The sequence below is a fragment of the Electrona antarctica genome (assembly GCF_951216825.1).
Source record: "Electrona antarctica genome assembly, chromosome: 16".
Classification (NCBI taxonomy): Eukaryota; Metazoa; Chordata; class Actinopteri; order Myctophiformes; family Myctophidae; genus Electrona; species Electrona antarctica.
The window spans coordinates 3,766,080-3,791,444 of NC_136797.1; the positions used below are offsets into that span (position 1 = coordinate 3,766,080).

Consider the following 25,365-nt stretch of genomic DNA (forward strand, 5'->3'; position numbering starts at 1 on the left):
ACCTGTGTGAAGTGAGGGGCACTCTTATCATCATACAACATCATCATGATAAAATCGACACTATGGCGTAAAATTGTCCATTTGTCAAAAATATTTTTTTTGTCCAAAATTGTCCATTCATTGTCAATGTCAATAGCCGATCTACAAGCCCACAACGCATCGCAGCGTGTGTAGATCGTCTATTTTCAGCATGCAACCAATTGTAAAATGACTTATACTGGATCTCTTGTCTACTAGTCCCTTCCTAACATTTTAGTCTAGTTTTTATTTGTTGACGAAATTGTCAGTATATTTAGTCTTAGTTTTAGTCATCATATCCGAGTTTATTTAGTTTCCATTTAGTTTTCGTCTGAAAAACATTTTGTCCACAATTCCATGGTGTATTGATGTTGGTACCATTAGGAGAGACAACAGGCTGTATTGATGTTGGTACCATTAGGAGAGACAACAGGCTGTATTGATGTTGGTACCATTAGGAGAGATAACAGGCTGTATTGATGTTGGTACCATTAGGAGAGACAACAGGCTGTATTGATGTTGGTACCATTAGGAGAGATAACAGGCTGTATTGATGTTGGTACCATTAGGAGAGACAACAGGCTGTATTGATGTTGGTACCATTAGGAGAGATAACAGGCTGTATTGATGTTGGTACCATTAGGAGAGATAACATGATGTTGGTACCATTAGGAGAGACAACAGGCTGTATTGATGTTGGTACCATTAGGAGAGACAACAGACTGTATTGATGTTGGTACCATTAGGAGAGACAACAGGTTGTATTGATGTTGGTACCATTAGGAGAGACAACAGGCTGTATTGATGTTGGTACCATTAGGAGAGACAACAGGCTGTATTGATGTTGGTACCATTAGGAGAGACGACAGGCTGTATTGATGTTGGTACCATTAGGAGAGACAACAGGCTGTATTGATGTTGGTACCATTAGGAGAGACAACAGGCTGTATTGATGTTGGTACCATTAGGAGAGATAACAGGCTGTATTGATGTTGGTACCATTAGGAGAGACAACAGGCTGTATTGATGTTGGTACCATTAGGAGAGACAACAGGCTGTATTGATGTTGGTACCATTAGGAGAGACAACAGGCTGTATTGATGTTGGTACCATTAGGAGAGACAACAGGCTGTATTGATGTTGGTACCATTAGGAGAGACAACAGGCTGTATTGATGTTGGTACGGTGGTACCATTAGGAGAGACAACAGGCTGTATTGATGTTGGTACCATTAGGAGAGACAACAGGCTGTATTGATGTTGGTACCATTAGGAGAGACAACAGGTGAACGTTGATCAATATAACAATTCTTCTACATTCTCTAAATGTGTAGACTTCTTGTAAATTAATTACATTTAATTGAACTCTTGATAGAGTAAAACGAAACCAAATGGTAAATGTTACCCTCTCAAGAGGTCCATTTGGTTGCCAACTATCCATCATTTAGCTGGGGACCACCTAGAACCCCCTCGAGGATCACTGGTCAAAAAAAGGCTTAAACTGTCACATCTCTGTCATCTGGAGAATTATTTCTTAAATTATTTTACCTTTTAACGCCAACCATTGGTCTCCATATCCTCCACAGCAACGAGTGCTCAAGGGTTAAAACTCCACCCAACATCCCCCAGCATGGCGTCGACAACAACACAGAGCCGAGGCTGTCGAAAACAAGCGCACCCGGCACCCAGCATCATGGCGTCCGCGGCGAACCGGGAGTACAGAAAACCAACGCACCCCGGCGGTAACACCACCACGCCGGCCTTCCTGTCCAACCTGGGCAAGGCCACGCTGCGCGGCATCCGCAGGTAGGTAACACCACCACGCCGGCCTTCCTGTCCAACCTGGGCAAGGCCACGCTGCGCGGCATCCGCAGGTAGGTAACACCACCACGCCGGCCTTCCTGTCCAACCTGGGCAAGGCCACGCTGCGCGGCATCCGCAGGTACGGAAGGAAGGCAGGTAGCAGTGATGTTTACGGAAGCACATTTTGAGTTTTAGTTTTAGTCATTAGTCTCTTGAATAGTTCTAATTTAGTTTTAGTTCACATTTTAGTCACCCTGGAATGTTTTAGTGTTTAGTGTAGTTTTAGTCGATTTAGTCGACTAAATCTACCGTTGATTTAGTCGAACAAAATGTGTTTTGGCGGAGCCTTGGTGCCTTGATGCCGTCGTAATGAAACTAGCCGATCTACAAGCTGCGTTGTGAGCTTGTAGATCTGCTATTTTCAGCATGCAACTAATTGTAAAATGACTTATACTGGATCTCTTGTCCACTAGTCCCTTCCTAACATTTTAGTCTAGTTTTTGTTTGTTGACGAAATTATCTGCACCCCCATATTATCCACCCACCACTAGGTGTCCCCAGTGTGGCATCTACAACGGCACCAGAGGGCTGAGCTGTAAGAACAAGGCGTGTGGCGTCGTCCTCAGGGACGGCCGCAGCTCGGCGGGGGGCAGGGCCAACAGGAAGTCTTCCATAGACGTGGTGAAGGTGGTGATCGATGGAGGAGGAGGTGGCGATGGAGAGGAGACGGCGGCGCACAGCGGCTCCGGTAAGCCTGTTTAACCTATTTAGGTTATGTCTTCTAAATCCTGACAGTTTTCTTGAAAAACCCTATGTTTCTATGTCAGTCGTTCTCAAAATGTTCATGTCAAGGACCCCCAACAGATATATGTAATTGGCCGCCGACATCCATCTGAAAAGATGTTGTTCCAGGGACCCCCCCCCCCCCCCCAGAAGCAAAGATTTTAGTTAAAAACTTTGCGCCACATTTTCACGATATTTCAAACATAGCAGACCTATTGCTTTGAGCTTGTAGATCTGCTATTTTTCAATAGCTAAAGTACAACATAATGCTTAGTTAAAACACCAAAAGGGGTTCCCGTATATCCAGAATGGGTTAACCTATTTTCGACCTGAGATCAGATTCTACAAAATGTCTTCTAAATCATGACAGTTTGAAAAGTCTGAAAAGGTGGGGTTTTCAGAATACGACGGAAGATTGGGAGTGAGTGTGTTCTGTGAGGTTCAGTGACAATTGTGTTGTCGGTGACGACAGGTCCAGGCAGGGTGCAGGTGGCCGTGTTGTTTTTGGCAGCAAATTTTGATTTCAGTTTTAGTCATAGTCTCTTGAATAGTTTTAATTTAGTTTTAGTCACATTTTAGTCACCTGGAATGTTTTAGTGTTAGTCTAGTTTTAGTCGACTAAATCTTCAGTTGATTTAGTCGAACAAAATGTATTTTGGCGGGCCCTGATGCCGTCGTAATGACTGTTTTTTTCACTTGCTGAAAATAGCCGATCTACAAGCTGCGACGTGTTGTGAGCTTGTAGATCTGCTATTTTCAGCATGCAACCAAGTGTAAAATGACTTATACTGGATCTCTTGTCCACTAGTCCCTTCCTAACATTTAGTCTTTTATTTGTTGACGAAATTGTCAGTATATTTAGTGTAATATAGCTGGATAACAGCTGTCAGGACGTAATATTTCAAATATCAATATTCATAATTTATGAATATTAATTATTAAAATATTACAATATAATAATTATATTGCTCACGTCACTGTAATGTAACATGAATTCTTGGACAGACTTGCAATAAATATTCCAACGGTACTTGTACTGTAAATATTGAGATATAATACACAACGACTTCTTAATGAAAATCATATAAATTTATTATAACAAAATAAATCAAATGTGTACAAACAATCCCAAAAATGGACACAGGTTTAAATGAAACCTTTTGATCAAAGTAAGGTCAGGTAAAGGTAAATAGTGATAGCTCATGAAACGAATAAAGGGAAAAGAAACATGAAATAATAAAAGGGAGGTTTCGAAAATAGCAGATCTACCTTCCAAAATAACATCTACCCTAGCCTGCTACACTCAGTTGCCATCTATCATGTGACATATGCTCGCCTGTGTGTAGAGGTCAGCAGTGGATGGCAGCCATTGTCTGTAGCGGTGACCATGTGGTAGCTGGGCCATGGTGCTGTCGAGCTAGCCAGAGGCTAGGGGCGGTGGATGGCAGGCCCAGAAGGATGTCACTGGGCAGTGGTTTAGTAGTCGTCAGAGGCAGCTGTGTGCAGGCATCGGTTTCCCTTGTCGGGATCAGCTTGGTGGCGCTGAGAGTCTCGTAGAGAGAGAAGCTGTCGTCTGGTCAGTTTTGGGTTGCCTCACGGTCTCTGGGAACCGGCCGCTGTGGCGCTGAGGTCTTACCCAGAAACTGGAACTTCTGCGGTGGGGACAGAGTCAACCCAGGGCCTGGTCAGTGAAGGAGGACAGCTGTGCGTGTGGGGGGGGACGTGGCGTCAACCCTCCCTTGTTTGCTGCGGTCCTCCGTCGTCCCAGTAGAAGTTAAGAGAGAGATGGCTGCTTGAGCATGGCTGCTTATACCGAAGAGGCGGAGACTGGCTCCTTGTCATGCAAGGAGCTGCAGGGTCCGGACGTGTGTGGAGCTGTAGGGGGCTGTCCCCTTAACCCATGAACCATAAAGCACATGAAATACTAACTCGTCACTAGTGGTTCTGGGGAGCTCCTATTAATACATCTGACTCAATATTTGCACTCAGCATGAATTTCCACATGTGGAGATATCAAACAGTACAGCCGTATGTAAATTAGAAGTCAGGCAAGCCAGAATATAATTATATATATAATATATAATACACTCATCACATTAATTCAACACAATATATATATATATGGTTGAACCCCAATAGATAGTATACAAATATATATATATATATTCGTGGTTCAAAGGCATAATACGTGAACAGTTTTATTCAAACTTTATTGTCTCATTGTGTAGTCTTAGAGAGGTTGCTCTCAGCATCCTGCATGCTTATGTAGCCTGCATTCCAATGGGCAATAAAGCTCACATTACGTAGGGGTCCTGGTTCAGCCCCCCCCCCCCCCTTTCTCTTGTAAGTAGAGTCAGTCCAGCAGTGTCAGGGAGAACATGGGGGGGGTTATGTACCCTGCCTCCAATGTGTTCATTTGGTTATGAACAAAAATCCATCTGTGTTCATATCCGTCCAGGTCCCACGCTACATGTCCCCCCTTTGTCCTCAGTATCATGACGAAACGACACGTTGAGTCCTTGATCTTTGAGGGCAAAAGTAAAAAGTGAGAGGATGAACACAGAGTACACAGAGCATATACATCGCATGATTAAATGGCAACTTCTTATCTGCTAAACTGTTCTGGTGACTGTATAACTCTGGACTTCTTGAAAGAAAGTTCTCTTATAGGCCGTGGCTCTATAGTCAGAGGCTTCAAGTTAAACACAAAACAAGTCTACACAAAATTGAAGGAATAAGGCCAAAAACACAAAAGGAAAAACTCCTAAAAATGCACATAAATTACTGTATGTTTTGTTTACTATGTGGAAAGAAAGCATACTTGTTCTACTCACTGTGACGTGAATAGATTGATTAACTCTAGTACAAACTGATTTGTTGAACAACAATTCAAAACAAAGAAAACACAGGTAACATACAGGTAATCTCAAATAGAGCTGAGACTGTTTAGAAAACTCCTATTATAATGTAGGCTATAATTGGAGGAGTGATGTGTTAGCATTTGTCATGCCTTTTTATCAGAGCACTTCTTTCTAAGATCTGTTTTTGTTTACCATAGTTTAATTTAAGCAGTGAGTTCACTCTAACTGACGTGAAGTAGTCACGTGTAGTTTAGCTACCGGTTAGATTGGGTTTGATTGGGTCTAGCTACGTCAAAGGTTTGCTGTAGGCTTTAGACCTATAATAGTAGGCATCTCTCCTAGTCACCGAAATGATGAAGTGTGTGTGTGGAGACATCATTTCTATATAGTTGTAATTGACAAAAATGATGGCCTTAGATTCACAAATTGGACATGCACATGTGGGTTACTGTCCCTAGCAAATTGGTATAGTGTTTTAAGCATTACAGCCATTGTTCCTCCTATCACTACAGATCAACAGTTCATGACTCTGTTATCCTGTGAAAAGAGGGACTCATGTCACAGTTGTAAAAGTGGCATACAGAGCCCCTACCATCCCCACCCTGATCAGGGGCGAGGAATCAAAGCTCCTGATTCACTCACAACTTATATGCTTAAAACAAAATACCACTAAGCTTTGTACAGTGCACGAATCCCTGTGAAGTCGGCCAGCAGTATTAACAGCTGTCATCTGCGATGGACAAAGGTCAACCATGGTTGGCCCTTGTCTGTCAAACATATTCCTTGATATATTACTTATCAGTTTAAATCACCTTTGATGGGGCAAAATCACAACCAATGTGGGTGGAGCTACAGTGTAGTTAATACATGCTGTTACCTCACCTATGGTTAGTAAAACAAATAATGATCAAGGCACACAGATAATGTTCATCATCATGGAGTGACTAAAAAAGTTTATGTTGCCGTATCTTATACACTCGTTTATATACATGCAAACGTGTTGCCTGTGTATAAACATCTCAAACTGTTATGAGACATACGTGACACAAAGTGTACAAACAGATGTATATAATTACTGCAAACTACAGGTGTAACACTGTATCCCCCCGAATGTTTCAAATGACACAAACTATATAGTGTAGTGGTCGTCTGAAACATTCACGTACAAAGAAATAACCACCGTGTTGTTTAGAATTATCAAGGTGTATAATCCCTCATAGATTTTCTCCAGTCATTATCAGTGGGGCTTGAAACCTGTCTGGCAGCGTAGATGCGGGATTTCTTTTGTCTACGAGATTCCTTTGGGGAATTCTTTACCAACACAGGGCTCTGATGACTTTCGGGGAGACAGTCATCGATTTGGGTGCTGACAGTTACATAAGATGCTTCATGGCATTCTCTGTCAAACGCTTCCTTTGCCAAGGATCGCAAAACAACGGCACGTATTTTCTCAGAATTGATTCCGAGAGGGAAGTGTTTTGTAACAGAGGGAAGTAAATTATTTAGGAACAACGCCTTGAAATGTACATCTTCCTCCATCTTTGGGCTATTTTTACTGCCGAAAAATGCTTTCATTAAACGTTTATAAAATACCCTAACATCTTCCTGCTCATGCTGTTTAACCGCCATGGCCGAAATCAGCCCACTTTTGGCAACATCGTGGTCAAACTCCCCGATTATTGCCTGACAGACAGAATGCCAGTCTAGTAGTGTTTGACTTGCCTGCCGCCTAAGGCAGGAGGCAACTTCGCGGCTTGAGGTTAAACGGATGAGATTCACCTTTGTTTCCACCGTGACTGGTTCATACGAACGTAAACTGTCAACAATACAGTCCAGGTATGCTTGGGAATCTGTATTGCCTGAAGCCTGTGGGTAAAAATGGTCTATATGTTTAGAGATTTTCCACAGGACATCATCCCCCAGGGTCTTAGCATGTGCCTGTGTGTTAAGGTCAGGATCTACTTGATTTGATGGTGGAGGTGACATCACCTCCACCATGCCTACACCATATTGTGCTCTGACCAAATCTGGAGTCTGACCACCAGTTGACCGGGTCACAACCCCGGACCGATAAGGATATTGGCTGACCTGGGGTCGCTTTGGCCGTGTTGAGAAAGGGGTTAAAAGTTTAGTATCAGGCACATAGGAGGTTGGGGAGGAAACAGGATCCAGCCCCCCCCCTCCTTGTTGACTGCTAATGAGAGGGGATGTGTCATTGCACGTCCTGTGGTTTTCCCACTCATTTTCGTCAATTTGGTCTATTTTAGCTTGCAGCATTGAAATATGCTGTACGCTAAAATTAAGGCTAGCGTCCTGTGAAGCCACAGTGTTCCGTAATTGATCGATTTCTATATTTAGTTTGTTCACATTAGAATTCAATTCTGAGATTACTTTTGACTGATTAACCCCCAACTGGGTCTGCTCCACAGGTCCACAGCAAAGCTGACCATTGCGTGCCTGAGTTCGACCTCTGACCTCGGTCAGGAGGTCCTGAAAACATTTAACCATATCATCATTAGCGGTACATTTACGACTCTCCAGGCATGCAATCCTGTCTTGCAAATCTATGACAGAACTCTGTAGTTTACAGATTTGAGTCAAATCACCATATCTTTGCATTGTCACATTTTCCTGTTTTAAAACATCTCTCAGCAGTTCGATCTTTTGACTCTTAGCTGTTGATAACGGTGTAATCAGTTGACACATGTCTGTATCACAATCAAATCGAAAAGTATTTTTCAGTTTGGGATCAAAATTTAGCCCTCTTATTGCTTGTGCTACCACATATGCCATGTTATGCAGCATATTTGAGCAATTTTTGAGACAAGGACTGCTGAGAGATAGTCACTGGAAAAAAAAATTATGAGATTTCTCTTCGGCTGGCAAAAATAGTTATAATGTACCACTTGTCAGTATATAATCGTGACTAAGGGAACTAGAAGTGTGTTTGGTCTACTTAAAATTAAGTTGAAAATACTTTGTAGGTGAACTTTGATAGTTCGAACAAGTTTAAAATAATATTCGGTTGTTTCCCTGGAAATTAAATAATAACTTCTAGGATTCTGAACTGATTGTAACCAATCTGTTCTGCCAAAATGAATTAAAGCTTAAGTCTAGATCATAATGGAACTAAGTTGGATAGCATTATAATTATTTTGAGGTTAACAAGAACACATTTGCCACTGAAGTGAATCTCTCACAATTTGGTACAAGACAAAGACTTTCACAGCCAGGAGAGAGTTTAGAAATAAACTACTAGTATACATTCTGCAAAATTGGTGATAGGAGTTTGTCTCTCTCTGTCTGCATGGCCCAACACAGGGGAACAGGCCCAGAACCCCCCCTTCTTCCTCTTCGATTTGAAGGGATGAAGAAAAATAGGTGGGGGTCAGGTCTGCCGTGTGGCTCTGGAGGCCAAAACTAAATGGGGTTGGTGTCAACTGGTTGTTGACTCAGCTAATCCTGCCTGGGTTTATGGCCTGGAACCAGGATGGACTACCCCAAAAGGTTTACAACACTCACCCCCCTTTTCAATGATTGATAACAAATCTTCAAAGGGGGTTGTGTGTTGTGTGTGTGTGTGTGTGTGTGGGTGTGTGTGTGAGGGCCAAAAATCTAAAATGGTTCCGGTCAAACACACACAGTGCACACAAACTTCCTCTCTCACCCTAGGCAGAGAGATGTTTAACTTTAACCATTTGGCCAAGTTAAATACAAACCAACAACATGGTACACATTTAGTTTCAATAAACACCTCAATCAAAAACCCTAGCTTGCTTGGAGCCAGAGGCCAAGGTCTTATAATGTGAGGCAGGAATTAAAACCAAAACATAACCAGACTGCTGATCTGTGCAGAATTTTGCTCCAGCAAAATTTCACACCAACTGCTACTGTGTCACTAATAGGCTACAAAAGGAAAACAAACTTATGACAAGCTGCTTACGTCCAATCACTAACCTGAGTGTCACAGTTTCACTTCTATTTAACCAACAGTATGCAGTTATGACTATTGGTAAATAGTAGTTATAGTTACACTTGAGAATTAGTGATAGACCTATAACACTTTTTACTCTACAGGAAGTGAAACAAAGCTGTATTTCAAAAACGTCCTCTAGTTATGGAGAGGGCTTCCAAATAATGTCAAGATCTACTCGATTTGACACAGATATTATGAATCCAATGTGTCAGATGGAGGATATTTGACATATGGTTTCACGCCACTATAGCCACATTTGCTTGTCTAGATCGCTAATCCTGAACAAAGCTTGATGACTCAGTGTATCCAGAGTCGATCATATATGATATATGATATGATTATGACAATATTTAATATATTATCATAACTTGGGGAGTCCCCACAAAAATGACTTTGACAACTACTGTTAACACACCATGCCTTCTCTAACTTCCTCAGGGGTTGGAAAGAAAGGGATTTTTGGAATAGTGCCTATTTTGAAACGCTTTCACTCAAATTCTGTTTTTAGATTTGAATCATTCTACAATTAACTTCCAACCAGACATTGATCAACTTAAATCACTGAACTCGATTACGAAAATAAGAACAACAATACTAGGCCTGTATTATTATTGTTATTTTAAAACAAACTTTTTCCAAAAATATATATATATATATATATATTTTTTTTGGAAAATATTAATTTTAATCTCAGAATTTACAGTACGTACAGTTGGAATAAGAGTCTGCCTCGCAACGGGGCACCATCTGTAATATAGCTGGATAACAGCTGTCAGGACGTAATATTTCAAATATCAATATTCATAATTTATGAATATTAATTATTAAAATATTACAATATAATAATTATATTGCTCACGTCACTGTAATGTAACATGAATTCTTGGACAGACTTGCAATAAATATTCCAACGGTACTTGTACTGTAAATATTGAGATATAATACACAACGACTTCTTAATGAAAATCATATAAATTTATTATAACAAAATAAATCAAATGTGTACAAACAATCCCAAAAATGGACACAGGTTTAAATGAAACCTTTTGATCAAAGTAAGGTCAGGTAAAGGTAAATAGTGATAGCTCATGAAACGAATAAAGGGAAAAGAAACATGAAATAATAAAAGGGAGGTTTCGAAAATAGCAGATCTACCTTCCAAAATAACATCTACCCTAGCCTGCTACACTCAGTTGCCATCTATCATGTGACATATGCTCGCCTGTGTGTAGAGGTCAGCAGTGGATGGCAGCCATTGTCTGTAGCGGTGACCATGTGGTAGCTGGGCCATGGTGCTGTCGAGCTAGCCAGAGGCTAGGGGCGGTGGATGGCAGGCCCAGAAGGATGTCACTGGGCAGTGGTTTAGTAGTCGTCAGAGGCAGCTGTGTGCAGGCATCGGTTTCCCTTGTCGGGATCAGCTTGGTGGCGCTGAGAGTCTCGTAGAGAGAGAAGCTGTCGTCTGGTCAGTTTTGGGTTGCCTCACGGTCTCTGGGAACCGGCCGCTGTGGCGCTGAGGTCTTACCCAGAAACTGGAACTTCTGCGGTGGGGACAGAGTCAACCCAGGGCCTGGTCAGTGAAGGAGGACAGCTGTGCGTGTGGGGGGGGACGTGGCGTCAACCCTCCCTTGTTTGCTGCGGTCCTCCGTCGTCCCAGTAGAAGTTAAGAGAGAGATGGCTGCTTGAGCATGGCTGCTTATACCGAAGAGGCGGAGACTGGCTCCTTGTCATGCAAGGAGCTGCAGGGTCCGGACGTGTGTGGAGCTGTAGGGGGCTGTCCCCTTAACCCATGAACCATAAAGCACATGAAATACTAACTCGTCACTAGTGGTTCTGGGGAGCTCCTATTAATACATCTGACTCAATATTTGCACTCAGCATGAATTTCCACATGTGGAGATATCAAACAGTACAGCCGTATGTAAATTAGAAGTCAGGCAAGCCAGAATATAATTATATATATAATATATAATACACTCATCACATTAATTCAACACAATATATATATATATGGTTGAACCCCAATAGATAGTATACAAATATATATATATATATTCGTGGTTCAAAGGCATAATACGTGAACAGTTTTATTCAAACTTTATTGTCTCATTGTGTAGTCTTAGAGAGGTTGCTCTCAGCATCCTGCATGCTTATGTAGCCTGCATTCCAATGGGCAATAAAGCTCACATTACGTAGGGGTCCTGGTTCAGCCCCCCCCCCCCCCTTTCTCTTGTAAGTAGAGTCAGTCCAGCAGTGTCAGGGAGAACATGGGGGGGGTTATGTACCCTGCCTCCAATGTGTTCATTTGGTTATGAACAAAAATCCATCTGTGTTCATATCCGTCCAGGTCCCACGCTACATTAGTCTCAGTTTTAGTCTTCGTAGCTTAGTTTTCATTTAGTTTTCGTCAGTGGAAAAAGGTAGTCGACGAACATCTTTCGTCTTAGTTTTAGTCGACGAAATCAACACAGTGACATGTTGTGTTGGTGACCACAGGTCCAGTCGGGCTGCAGGTGGTCTGTGTGATTCAGTGACATGTTGTGTTGGTGACCACAGGTCCAGTCGGGGTGCAGGTGGTCTGTGTGATTCAGTGACATGTTGTGTTGGTGACCACAGGTCCAGTCGGGGTGCAGGTGGTCTGTGTGGTTCAGTGACATGTTGTGTTGGTGACCACAGGTCCAGTCGGGCTGCAGGTGGTCTGTGTGGTTCAGTGACATGTTGTGTTGGTGACCACAGGTCCAGTCGGGGTGCAGGTGGTCTGTGTGATTCAGTGACATGTTGTGTTGGTGACCACAGGTCCAGTCGGGCTGCAGGTGGTCTGTGTGGTTCAGTGACATGTTGTGTTGGTGACCACAGGTCCAGTCGGGGTGCAGGTGGTCTGTGTGGTTCAGTGACATGTTGTGTTGGTGACCACAGGTCCAGTCGGGGTGCAGGTGGTCTGTGTGGTTCAGTGACATGTTGTGTTGGTGACCACAGGTCCAGGAGGGGTGCAGGTGGTCTGTCTGGTTCAGTGACATGTTGTGTTGGTGACCACAGGTCCAGGAGGGGTGCAGGTGTACTCCGTGGTCCAGGCGGGGGGCAGAGGGTCTTCTGGCCCCCAGATGGGTTTCGTGGAGCTGGTTCCTACTGACACCGCCATCGCCACTGGGGATGGAGCCACACTGTTGACCAGGTATACTCGTAGTACTCATATTAGCCCCATGAAGACCTAGTCGGTCCAAACGTTGCATTTTTTGTTGCCTTAAAATAATCACCATAATCCTCTACGAATCATCACCATAATCCTCCATCCTAACCCATGTTATGCTTAGCTGTGATTGGACCATAGCAGTTCGGGGAGGGGCTTAGCTGTAGGTCCTCAGGTGTTAAAAACCCGTCCCATGTGACCCGTGCGTGCAGGATCAACCTGGGCCGCTGCTTCCTGCCGTCGTGCCGACAGGGTCAGAACTCGGCGCAGCGTGGGCGGAGCCACGCCTCCTCCACCGCCCCGCCCACCACCACCACCCCGCGGAGCCACACCGCACCCTCGCCGCCGCGTGGCCACGCCCCCTCGCCACCGGACGACGGCGTCTGCGCGCACATCAGACGCGCCACGGAGTGCCAGAGCCACGCCACGCCGCTGAGCGTCAAGAGCTCCGTGCTGGACGCCCTGCAGGTGACCAATGAAGGAGGGATCCGTGTTTTGGGTTTTTTTGGCAGCAAATTTTGATTTTTGTTTTGTTTTAGTCATAGGGCAGTATTATGCGTGTCTTAAGTACCAGGTCTTATTACTTAACTTAAGACCTGGAGGCGTGATCAATGCCATTTGGCTATTCTGAGTGGCCAAACAGCATTGACCACGCCTCCAGGTCTTAAATTAAGTAATAAGACCTGGTACTTAAGACATGCATAATAGGGCCCATAGTCTCTTGAATAGTTTAATTTAGTTTTTTTTGTCACATTTTAGTCACCCTGGGAATGTTTTTGTGTTCTAGTCTAGTTTTAGTCGACTAAACATGAGATTTTAGTCGACTAAATCTACAGTTGGAATTAGTTATGACTGATTTTTTCACTTGCTGAAAATAGCCGATCTACAAGCCCACAACGCGTCACGCTGTGATCTAATTGGGTCAAGTTGTCGCGACCCCGTTGTTGTCTCCAGGTGTCTCTGGAGACGCGCGCGGAGCTGTGGAGACTGGCCACCGAGTCGTCGGGACCGCTGGTCCAGCGGGTCGACAAGGACACGCTGGTGGTCAAGTGCCACGCCGACTCAGACCACCCGCTGGGCCTCCTGCACGTCACCACGGGGGGCCGCGCCGCCCAGACGCCCCCCGAGGAGGAGGAGGCCTCCAGGGCAGGCGAGGAGGCCGACAACAACAACAGCAACAACAACAGCAACAACAACAAGGGCCCAGAGCTGACGCGCATTCAGCAGGCCGGCTTCCACTGCACCTGTCAGGTACCATCCACTGCACCTGTCAGGTACCTTCCACTGCACCTGTCAGGTACCATTTACACCTTCCACTGCACCTGTCAGGTACCATTCAGCAGGCCGGCTTCCACTGCACCTGTCAGGTACCATTTACAATGTTTATTCCACTGCACCTGTCAGGTACCATTTACACCTTCCACTGCACCTGTCAGGTACCATTTACACCTTCCACTGCACCTGTCAGGTACCATTCACACCTTCCACTGCACCTGTCAGGTACCATTTACACCTTCCACTGCACCTGTCAGGTACCATTTACACCTTCCACTGCACCTGTCAGGTACCATTTACAATGTTTATTCCACTGCACCTGTCAGGTACCATTTACACCTTCCACTGCACCTGTCAGGTACCATTTACACCTTCCACTGCACCTGTCAGGTACCATTTACAATGTTTATTCCACTGCACCTGTCAGGTACCATTTACACCTTCCACTGCACCTGTCAGGTACCATTTACACCTTCCACTGCACCTGTCAGGTACCATTCACACCTTCCACTGCACCTGTCAGGTACCATTTACACCTTCCACTGCACCTGTCAGGTACCATTCAGCAGGCCGGCTTCCACTGCACCTGTCAGGTACCTTCCACTGCACCTGTCAGGTACCTTCCACTGCACCTGTCAGGTACCTTCCACTGCACCTGTCAGGTACCTTCCACTGCACCTGTCAGGTACCATTTACAATGTTTATTTAGCAGATGCTCTTAACACCTTGGAGGCGCAGGACGGAGATCACCGTCAAGTTCAAGTGCACGGTCATTTGCCCGAGACAGAGATTGATTAATCACCGTCAAATTAGTGCTATGAAAACTGATCGCATCGCTCTACAGCCTAGAGGCGCTTGTTGCCCAATCCTCGGTGTTGCACAACAGTGACGCGTCATCGAAAATGTTCCCTGCCTGTTTAGCTTGACGACAACGAAAATCTTAAAACATTCATAACTCGCGATCTAAATCATCCCGTCTAATTATGAAAAAAGATCCTGTGTTTGACGGCCCTCCGCGGTCCAGTCGCTAGTCGCGATAGATTTATTCTTACCTCCCGTTGTTGTCGATCGACTCTAGAGTGGCGTGGCTATTGTTAGCTGCTACACACACATTCACAACAACATCGGCCCGTCTGTAAAAGTGGTCCGGGCGCTATAAACGATTTTATTAATGGAATAAATATGCCCCGGCCCTCAAGGTGTTAATCCAGACTCCAGAGCGATTTACAGTAAGCAAGAACAACACATGGTAATACGTGTATTATTCGCATATTATACTCATATCTTTCGCATATTATACACTGATTCGCATATTATTAGCTATCATTAGCTATCATTACAACCAGTTAATGTGCTCAGCGATGCGATACAAACTCACAAAGGATTTACGATTGTCGGGCGGCTCACCCGGACAGCGCTCGAAGCTTTAGAGATACAGCGCTTTGAAAATCCTGGAGGCTCGATGGAGCTGGATTTAAAAATCCCATAGATGGTGGGGACGGAGGCTCTCCATAGTAACCGGAGCAATGCTAAAAGGTAAATAAACGGTCGCTGCTTTGATATTATGGATTATACGGTTGTCTACGAACATAGTGGATTAAGCATTTATTTCAATTTCAGCTCTGACATGTATTTCTGACATGCTCTAGTATGTCTGCCTGTGCTATTAACCCATTTTGGATTTAAAAAAATAATAATATTTTCTCCTCTCCTGAACACTAAAGGTCTCCACACACCGGGCGCGAATCGGATGCAAATTCGGATTTTTAGCGGCGTTTCTCCATCGGTTTTCCGAAAAACGCGGCCGGTGTGCAACCACCTTAAAGGTCCCCGCACACTGGACGCGTTTTCGGATTTTTAGCTGCGTTTTTCCGTCTTTTTTGCGAAAAACGCGCCCAGTGTGCAACCACCTTTAGTCTTGCCACCATGACTGTCTCAGTGTCTCTGTATCAAAAAGAGTCCTATATATTTGGTGTTTTCCACTCCGGAAGGTCGACACCAGAAGAGGCAAACCTTCTCCAGATGATGGGACCGGTCAGCCTGCCGTGTCCAGGAGACGTGCTGCTGCTGCTGCCGGTTCCAATCCTACTCCCGGCGCGAGCGCTCCAGAGCCTTGCCTCCACTTCTATGCGTGCGTGTGTGCCTTCGCCAGCGAAGACAAACTGGACTTCGACTGTTCCGGTCTGATAAACTACAACTTCAATGGTACTAGTAATGTGAACACTGGGACATATAGACGATTGGCAGCAAGCTCACAACACGTCGCAACGCCGTGCGTTGTGAGCTTGCAAGATCGGCTATTTTTGGCAACGACATTTGGTGGGTGTAGAGGGGGGGATATAGAGGAGGGGACCAAGTACAGATCCCTGGGGGTCCCTGGGGGTCAATGAGGTGTATAGAGCAGGGCTCTGCAACCTTTACAGATCCCTGGGGGTCCCTGGGGGTGTATAGAGCAGGGCTCTGCAACCTTTACAGATCCCTGGGGGTCCCTGGGGGTGTATAGAGCGAGAGGTCTGCAACCTTTACAGATCCCTGGGGGTCCCTGGGGGTGTATAGAGCAGGGCTTTGCAACCTTTACAGATCCCTGGGGGTCCCTGGGGGTGTATAGAGCGAGAGGTCTGCAACCTTTACAGATCCCTGGGGGTCCCTGGGGGTGTATAGAGCAGGGCTTTGCAACCTTTACAGATCCCTGGGGGTCCCTGGGGGTCCCTGGGGGTGTATAGAGCAGGGCTCTGCAACCTTTACAGATCCCTGGGGGTCCCTGGGGGTGTATAGAGCGAGAGGTCTGCAACCTTTACAGATCCCTGGGGGTCCCTGGGGGTGTATAGAGCAGGGCTTTGCAACCTTTACAGATCCCTGGGGGTCCCTGGGGGTGTATAGAGCAGGGCTCTGCAACCTTTACAGATCCCTGGGGGTCCCTGGGGGTGTATAGAGCGAGAGGTCTGCAACCTTTACAGATCCCTGGGGGTCCCTGGGGGTGTATAGAGCAGGGCTTTGCAACCTTTACAGATCCCTGGGGGTCCCTGGGGGTCCCTGGGGGTGTATAGAGCAGGGCTTTGCAACCTTTACAGATCCCTGGGGGTGTATAGAGCAGGGCTCTGCAACCTTTACAGATCCCTGGGGGTCCCTGGGGGTGTATAGAGCAGGGCTCTGCAACCTTTACAGATCCCTGGGGGTCCCTGGGGGTGTATAGAGCAGGGCTCTGCAACCTTTACAGATCCCTGGGGGTCCCTGGGGGTGTATAGAGCAGGGCTCTGCAACCTTTACAGATCCCTGGGGGTCAATGAGGTGTATAGAGCGAGAGGTCTGCAACCTTTACCACATACCGTGTCTTTATTTTATTGATAGTCGCCGTGCCATATCGACATTACGTTGAACCCATTTAGGCCTGACGTCGTTTCTACAAATGCCTTCTAAATCCTGACAGTTTTCTGAAAAACCCATGTTTCTATGTCAGTGGTTTTTCATTTTCATGTCACAGACCCCCAAAAATATATGTAATTGGCCACCGACCCCCCCCCCCCCCCCCCATCTGAAAATATGTAGTTCCAGGGACCCTCCCAGAAGCAAAGATTTGACTTAAAAACGTTCGCTCCGAAAGAATATATATTCAAAGATTTGCGACACATTTTCACGATTTTTCAAAAATAGCAGACCTACAAGCTCGTAGCGCGGCACTCGGTGCCGCGCTATGAGCTTGTAGATCTGCTATTTTTCAATAGCTGAAGCATAACATAATGCTTTAAAACACCAAAAGGGGTTCCCACCCAGAATGGGTCAATTATGACACCACATCCAAATGATATATTTCCATCCGATGTTGATTGTTCATATACACACATAGCAAACTTTTTTTTTCTCTTCTTCTTCAGAAACATTTTCTTTCACATCAGCACGCATGATTTTATTATTCTGTCTCCTCAGTCAGAGTTCAATGAATGTGAGTTTGAATGAATGTAGAATTATGTGCAGGATGTAATTTGCATACAGATGTGAGTGGACTTAATTCAACTAAACTTTTTTTATATACATCATCATATCATCATACTATAATTCAGTCAATGGCCGCGGTTACATGCAGGCTGATCATTCCGAATAAATACTTCCGAATGAAATACATCCGAAGTAAAACAAATTGCTGCGAGTTTACATGGGAAATGGTCATTCCGAATGAGCGTTTACAAGGAGATGTGATATAAGACATGATACATGTTAATTCCCGTGAAACTACGCCATCTGTTGGACACATAAAATATAGGCAGTTCATTCATTATGTGACTGTCTCAACAATAGGCTACAAACATTACAGACGAAAGACGATACTTTGAAATCCCATCATTTCATTCTGCAGTAGCTTTGAGGCTGCTGGTTGGATAGGGGCGGGCATTATGTTTACCGTCTTTTATTCCCCACCCGCGGCGGCTCCCCTTCTCCGCTGGGAAGGTGATCATCTTGTTTGTATTTGTACTTTATTATTCTACAGCACGGCCAGGGCACGCAACACACTGATTATTATTGTATCAAGGGTCGCTCGTTAGTTTTGAGAGAGAGAGAGGAGAGAGAGGAGAGAGAGAGAGACTGTTGAACACACACACACACACACACACCGTGTCCCATCTGTGGTCTTGTACATCGCATAAAGCATAATGCATAGCTTATCTGCACAATACACCATCGCCGCATCATTATGGCATAAAGTAGGCTACCAATTGGGTGTTTAATACTAGAATGATTGCAGCTGCTCATCAATGCAATTAAACTGCAAAGCGGTTATGTTTCATGACGTTTTGGTTGCAACTTGGAATAGGCAAGTTATAGCCTATAAAAGTTTAAAGGGATAGGATGGACATTATAGCGATAATAGCGTATTCTTGGGAGTGTGTGTGTGTGTGTGTGTGTGTGTGTGTGAGAGAGAGAGAGAGAGAGATTACTGAACAGCGGACTGACGGCATTTCGTGTCCTCTCCTCCATCGTTCTGTGAGTCCCCCGATCTGCACTTACTTAGCCTACAGTAGCATGAAGCATCCAGATACATATAGGCTGGCTATATAACCTATAGGCCTATCAAACATGTTTGAAAATGATCAGAGTGATCATCAACTCGGGACGGTTGGATCTTTGAACACTCACAGATCAGGGGGATCATCACCACTGCTGCTGCAGCCTGCTCCACGTTTTTTGTGTGGATTTCGTGCATTTGCAAAATGCACGAAATAACGCGCTCTATGTGCAAACTCCTCGGCGCGCCTTGGATATGAGCGCCTTGGAAATGAGCATGCTCAGAAAGACCAGAATGAATTTACATCCGAAGCAGTGTATACACGAGTCCAATTTTCTTTCAATCGCATTGAACATCGGAATAATCCGGCCAGTGACATCGGAATGGTTTTTAAATCGCATCGAGCATTTTCATTCGGATTTAAGTTTTTGTAGGTGTTTACATGACAACGTTTAATAGGATTTAACTTCTATTCGGAATTAAGAGGGGTTGAAAGACCTCATGTAAACGTACCCATTGTCTGTCTGAATGAATGAATGTGTCAAACACTGCCGTAGCTCCTCACAGCCTGCACCAATCGCTCCCACTTTTCACACAGGCATTGACCATAATAATATGGAGGTCTTAACGAAGCCCTTTTTTGGATTTTACACATTAATGAATAATAATGAATTTATTAGTGAATTAAAACGAATTAAAACGCACCCAGGGTGCCTCACGGCCACAAGGGGTGCAATATCTCACAACGGGTAAGGGCTAGTACATACAATTTAAAAGAAGAATCATCTCTCTCACACTTGTGCCAGTGATCACCCTCTGCTGTGCCAATGTTGGCACCTGTGCCTAAGGTTGCCTAGCCCTGGTATAGAGGGTATGAAGGGGTTAATGTCAATGTTAGTAGCCTAATATGTATAGAAAGAGAATCAAATCTGCACTCGCGAGAGGGCCTTTCTGTGTGGAGTTTGCGTGTTCTCCCCGTGTCCCCTAGGGTAGGTACCCTCACAAAAACATGCAGTAATCCTGGTCTCTAAACTGCCTCCCCCTGGCCAGCCGGGGCGCCTGATGGAGGGGAAAGGAACTGGTTGGAATAACGTGTTCCTTCCACGCGTTACGTCCAACCAGGGAAACTCCCCCCTGTCAGGTGTAAAGGAGCAACTTGGACACTCAGGCATGAAGGAAGCATGAGTTCAAGTCCGTTGCTCTCCCCAGGTCCCCCACGGATGGTCCGTTGGTGCAGGGGTTCTCAACGTTTTTGGCCGGGGACCCCCGGAAATGCTTTGGCAATGTCTCGGGACCCCCGCCCCGCCCCCTCCCGACCCCCAATATAAATTGACTGCTACAATAACCTTAAACCATTTTGGGCGGGAACCCCTTTTGGTGTTTTAAGCATTGTTATAATTTAGCTATTGAAAAATAGCAGATCTACAAGCTCATAGCGTGCCTCGTAGGTCTGCTATTTTTGAAAAATTGTGAAAAAATTGTTTAAAAAAAAAATATTATTATTATTATTATTTTTTTAAATAATTTGGGGACCCCCTAAAATAATTTGGCGACCCCCCCCGAGGGGTCGCGACCCACGGGTTGAGAACCCCTGCGTTGGTGTGTAGTGTGTGTGTAGTGTGTGTGTGTGTAGTGTGTGTGTGTGTAGTGTGTAGTGTGTAGTGTGTGTGTGTGTGTGTGTGTAGTGTGTGTGTGTGTGTGTGTGTAGTGTGTGTGTGTGTGTGTGTAGTGTGTGTGTGTGTGTAGTGTGTGTGTGTGTGTGTAGTGTGTGCATCCCGGGTTGATTGCTGCTGCAGATCCATATTATTTATTTTAAATGCTATTTTTTTGTGGCTTTCGCCTTTATTTTATATTTTTTATGGAGGGACAGACAGTAGGCTGACAGGAAATGGGGAGAGAGATGGGGGGGGGGGATCGAACCCGCGGCACACTGCCAGACTGGATTGCCAGCCAAGGTGCCTGGACCGCTGAGCCATGGCCCAGGCCAGATCCATATTTATTAAACAAGACTCCTACTATTGCTGAGAGTGAGGATTTGATCCTCTTTCTATATCTGCACCCAGCCCACACGCCTGAACCCTCTCAGACTGTCAACTTGAGTTGAGTGTCCCTTGAAGTGAGTAGCCTGTATGTGTCATTTGGTATGAAAAACACACCCGTGTGAAGTAAGTGGTGCAACTCCGTGTGGGGGTCCCCAGGGGGGGGGGGGGGGGGGGGGGGGGATGGGGTCAAGACCCACAGGAACGCACCCAGGGTGCCGTCCCGATTCCGGTGAGCTGCCCGCGTCCGAAATGGTTGAGAAATGACAGAGTTACCGTGTGGGGGTCCCTCTACTGTACCCTCTACTGTACTGTACTGTCACTGTACTATACTGGCACACCCAAAATCACCATATATACAGTTGATATGTTTGCGTGTGTGTTTGTGTGTGTGTTAGGTTGCGCACAGGTGGTGAAAAACCACCATGCTGTTTTCGTGCTCAGATGCACCCAGCCAGCCACCCACCCACCCAGCCACCCACACACACACATAGTCACTTAAGGAAGTGGTTGCACCACTTAAAAACATCACATTGTTCATTCTGGGTGTCTTCATGTGTCTACAGATGTTCATCAAAGCAGTGGCTCCAGACTCCTCTCGGCTCCTGACAAGATCCAGCAGCAACTCTCTGGACTATCAGAGGACCTTCAGCACCACTCAAAGAGATACTGCATGGACCACTCTGTCACTGGTACAACCATGCACCATCACACCACTCTGTCACTGGTACAACCATGCACCATCACACCGCTCTGTCACTGGTACAACCATGCACCATCACACTTCTCTGTCACTGGTACAACCATGCACCATCACACCACTCTGTCACTGGTACAACCATGTACCATCACACCACTCTGTCACTGGTACAACCATGCACTATCACACTTCTCTGTCACTGGTACAACCATCACTATCACACCACTCTGTCACTGGTACAACCATGTACCATCACACCACTCTGTCACTGGTACAACCATCACTATCACACCACTCTGTCACTGGTACAACCATGCACCATCACACCACTCTGTCACTGGTACAACCATGCACCATCACACCTCTCTGTCACTGGTACAACCATGCACCATCACACCACTCTGTCACTGGTACAACCATGCACCATCACACCACTCTGTCACTGGTACAACCATGCACCATCACACCACTCTGTCACTGGTACAACCATGCACCATCACACCACTCTGTCACTGGTACAACCATCACTATCACACCACTCTGTCACTGGTACAACCATGTACCATCACACCACTCTGTCACTGGTACAACCATCACCATCACACCACTCTGTCACTGGTACAACCATGTACCATCACACCACTCTGTCACTGGTACAACCATGTACCATCACACCACTCTGTCACTGGTACAACCATGTACCATCACACCACTCTGTCACTGGTACAACCATCACTATCACACCACTCTGTCACTGGTACAACCATCACCATCACACCACTCTGTCACTGGTACAACCATCACACCACTCTGTCACTGGTACAACCATCACCATCACACCACTCTGTCACTGGTACAACCATCACTATCACACCACTCTGTCACTGGTACAACCATCACTATCACACCACTCTGTCACTGGTACAACCATCACCATCACACCACTCTGTCACTGGTACAACCATCACCATCACACCACTCTGTCACTGGTACAACCATCACCATCACACCACTCTGTCACTGGTACAACCATCACCATCACACCACTCTGTCACTGGTACAACCATCACTATCACACCACTCTGTCACTGGTACAACCATCACCATCACACCACTCTGTCACTGGTACAACCATGTACCATCACACCACTCTGTCACTGGTACAACCATGTACCATCACACCACTCTGTCACTGGTACAACCATGCACCATCACACCACTCTGTCACTGGTACAACCATCACTATCACACCACTCTGTCACTGGTACAACCATGCACCATCACACCACTCTGTCACTGGTGCAACCATCACCATCACACCACTCTGTCACTGGTACAACCATCACCATCACACCACTCTGTCACTGGTACAACCATGTACCATCACACCACTCTGTCACTGGTACAACCATGTACCATCACACCACTCTGTCACTGGTACAACCATGTACCATCACACCACTCTGTCACTGGTACAACCATCACTATCACACCACTCTGTCACTGGTACAACCATGTACCATCACACCACTCTGTCACTGGTACAACCATCACCATCACACCACTCTGTCACTGGTACAACCATCACCATCACACCACTCTGTCACTGGTACAACCATCACTATCACACCACTCTGTCACTGGTACAACCATCACCATCACACCACTCTGTCACTGGTACAACCATCACCATCACACCACTCTGTCACTGGTACAACCATCACCATCACACCACTCTGTCACTGGTACAACCATCACCATCACACCACTCTGTCACTGGTACAACCATCACTATCACACCACTCTGTCACTGGTACAACCATCACCATCACACCACTCTGTCACTGGTACAACCATGTACCATCACACCACTCTGTCACTGGTACAACCATGTACCATCACACCACTCTGTCACTGGTACAACCATGCACCATCACACCACTCTGTCACTGGTACAACCATCACTATCACACCACTCTGTCACTGGTACAACCATGCACCATCACACCACTCTGTCACTGGTACAACCATCACCATCACACCACTCTGTCACTGGTACAACCATCACCATCACACCACTCTGTCACTGGTACAACCATGTACCATCACACCACTCTGTCACTGGTACAACCATGTACCATCACACCACTCTGTCACTGGTACAACCATGTACCATCACACCACTCTGTCACTGGTACAACCATGTACCATCACACCACTCTGTCACTGGTACAACCATCACTATCACACCACTCTGTCACTGGTACAACCATGTACCATCACACCACTCTGTCACTGGTACAACCATCACTATCACACCACTCTGTCACTGGTACAACCATGTACCATCACACCACTCTGTCACTGGTACAACCATGCACCATCACACCACTCTGTCACTGGTACAACCATGTACCATCACACCACTCTGTCACTGGTACAACCATCACTATCACACCACTCTGTCACTGGTACAACCATGTACCATCACACCACTCTGTCACTGGTACAACCATCACTATCACACCACTCTGTCACTGGTACAACCATCACCATCACACTTCTCTGTCACTGGTACAACCATCCACCATCACACCAACAACACGAGTAACTGCAGCAGTGGTTACAAGACCTTTTTCATTTCAAGGATCTCCGGTTTAATATGTAATTGGCCGCCGAACCCTGGCCAGCCGGGGCGCCTGATGGAGGGGAAAGGAACTGGTTGGAATTACGTGTTCCTTCCACGCGCTACGTCCAACCAGGGAAACTCCCCCTGATGGAGGGGAAAGGAACTGGTTGGAATTACGTGTTCCTTCCACGCGCTACGTCCGGACCAGGGAAATTCCCCCCTGTCAGGTGCACTGAATAGTTACAGACTACGTAAATGGTAAATGGTGCATTTATATAGCGCCTTTATCCAAGGCGCTTTACAGAGATTGTGCATTACATTCACCCATTCACACACACATTCATACACCGATTGCGGCGGAAGCCATGCAAGGTACCAACCAGCACATCGGCAGCAATGTGGGGTTCAGTGTCTTGCCCAAGGACACTTCGACATGTAGACAGGAGGAGCCGGGGTTCGAACCGCCGACCCATGGATCATTGGACGACCTGCTCTACCTCCTGAGCCACAGTCGCCCCATAGCATTCAGAAACTGGAATAGTTCTCTAGATAGAAGCATTTCTTGTGTGTTGCCTACATGTTAACCTCTTTTTTTTCTCCCTCCCACATTTCTTTCTTTCTTTCTTTCTTTCTTTCTTCTTCGTGTGCATCTTCTTCTTCTGTCGTTCTACCTCCAGCCTCCTCGGTGGTGCTTCCTGTCGGCGTGGCGCAGGAAGTGACATCACTTCCTGTCGGCTTGGGGTCGGAGGTGATGTCACTTCCTGTCGGCTTTGGGTCAGAGGTCACGTCGCTCCCCGGTCTGAGGAAAGCCGTTCAGAGGAGAGCGCCTCATCCTCATCCCGTCGTGATGAAGAGTCCAGGTAATGGCCTCATCCTCATCCTCACCCCTTGGTGATGAAGAGTCCAGGTAACGCCAGGGCTCCACCGGACGCGTTGCGTCTCCGTCGCGTGCGTCAAAAAACGCACCGGTTCAATTTGAATGCACGCGTCGCGTCTCCGTCAACGCAACGCAACGCGGGCAGTGGAGCCACCCTTCATTGATTAAAAAGGGAACGTTCCCTGACGGTGACGGAGACGCGACGCTGACGCGACGCTGACG

General features: G+C 46.0%; 1 protein-coding gene across 5 annotated transcripts in view; it reads left to right on the forward strand.

Moving 5' to 3' along the window:
- cUnh2orf42 (chromosome Un C2orf42 homolog) overlaps positions 1 to 25,365 on the forward strand; it is a 45,087-nt gene that overhangs the window by 4,495 nt on the left and 15,227 nt on the right. For 3 of the 5 annotated variants that reach the window (XM_079524676.1, XM_079524677.1, XM_079524675.1), the window contains exons 2-9: positions 1,604 to 1,823; positions 2,372 to 2,568; positions 12,474 to 12,609; positions 12,837 to 13,092; positions 13,579 to 13,875; positions 15,891 to 16,104; positions 21,504 to 21,629; positions 24,944 to 25,126. In XM_079524676.1, the coding sequence (XP_079380802.1) occupies positions 1,648 to 1,823; positions 2,372 to 2,568; positions 12,474 to 12,609; positions 12,837 to 13,092; positions 13,579 to 13,875; positions 15,891 to 16,104; positions 21,504 to 21,629; positions 24,944 to 25,126 (1,585 nt within the window). In that variant the 5' untranslated portion in view covers positions 1,604 to 1,647. The remainder of the gene's footprint in view (positions 1 to 1,603; positions 1,824 to 2,371; positions 2,569 to 12,473; positions 12,610 to 12,836; positions 13,093 to 13,578; positions 13,876 to 15,890; positions 16,105 to 21,503; positions 21,630 to 24,943; positions 25,127 to 25,365) is intronic. The other 2 variants (XM_079524678.1, XM_079524679.1) reach the window with 1 other exon arrangement.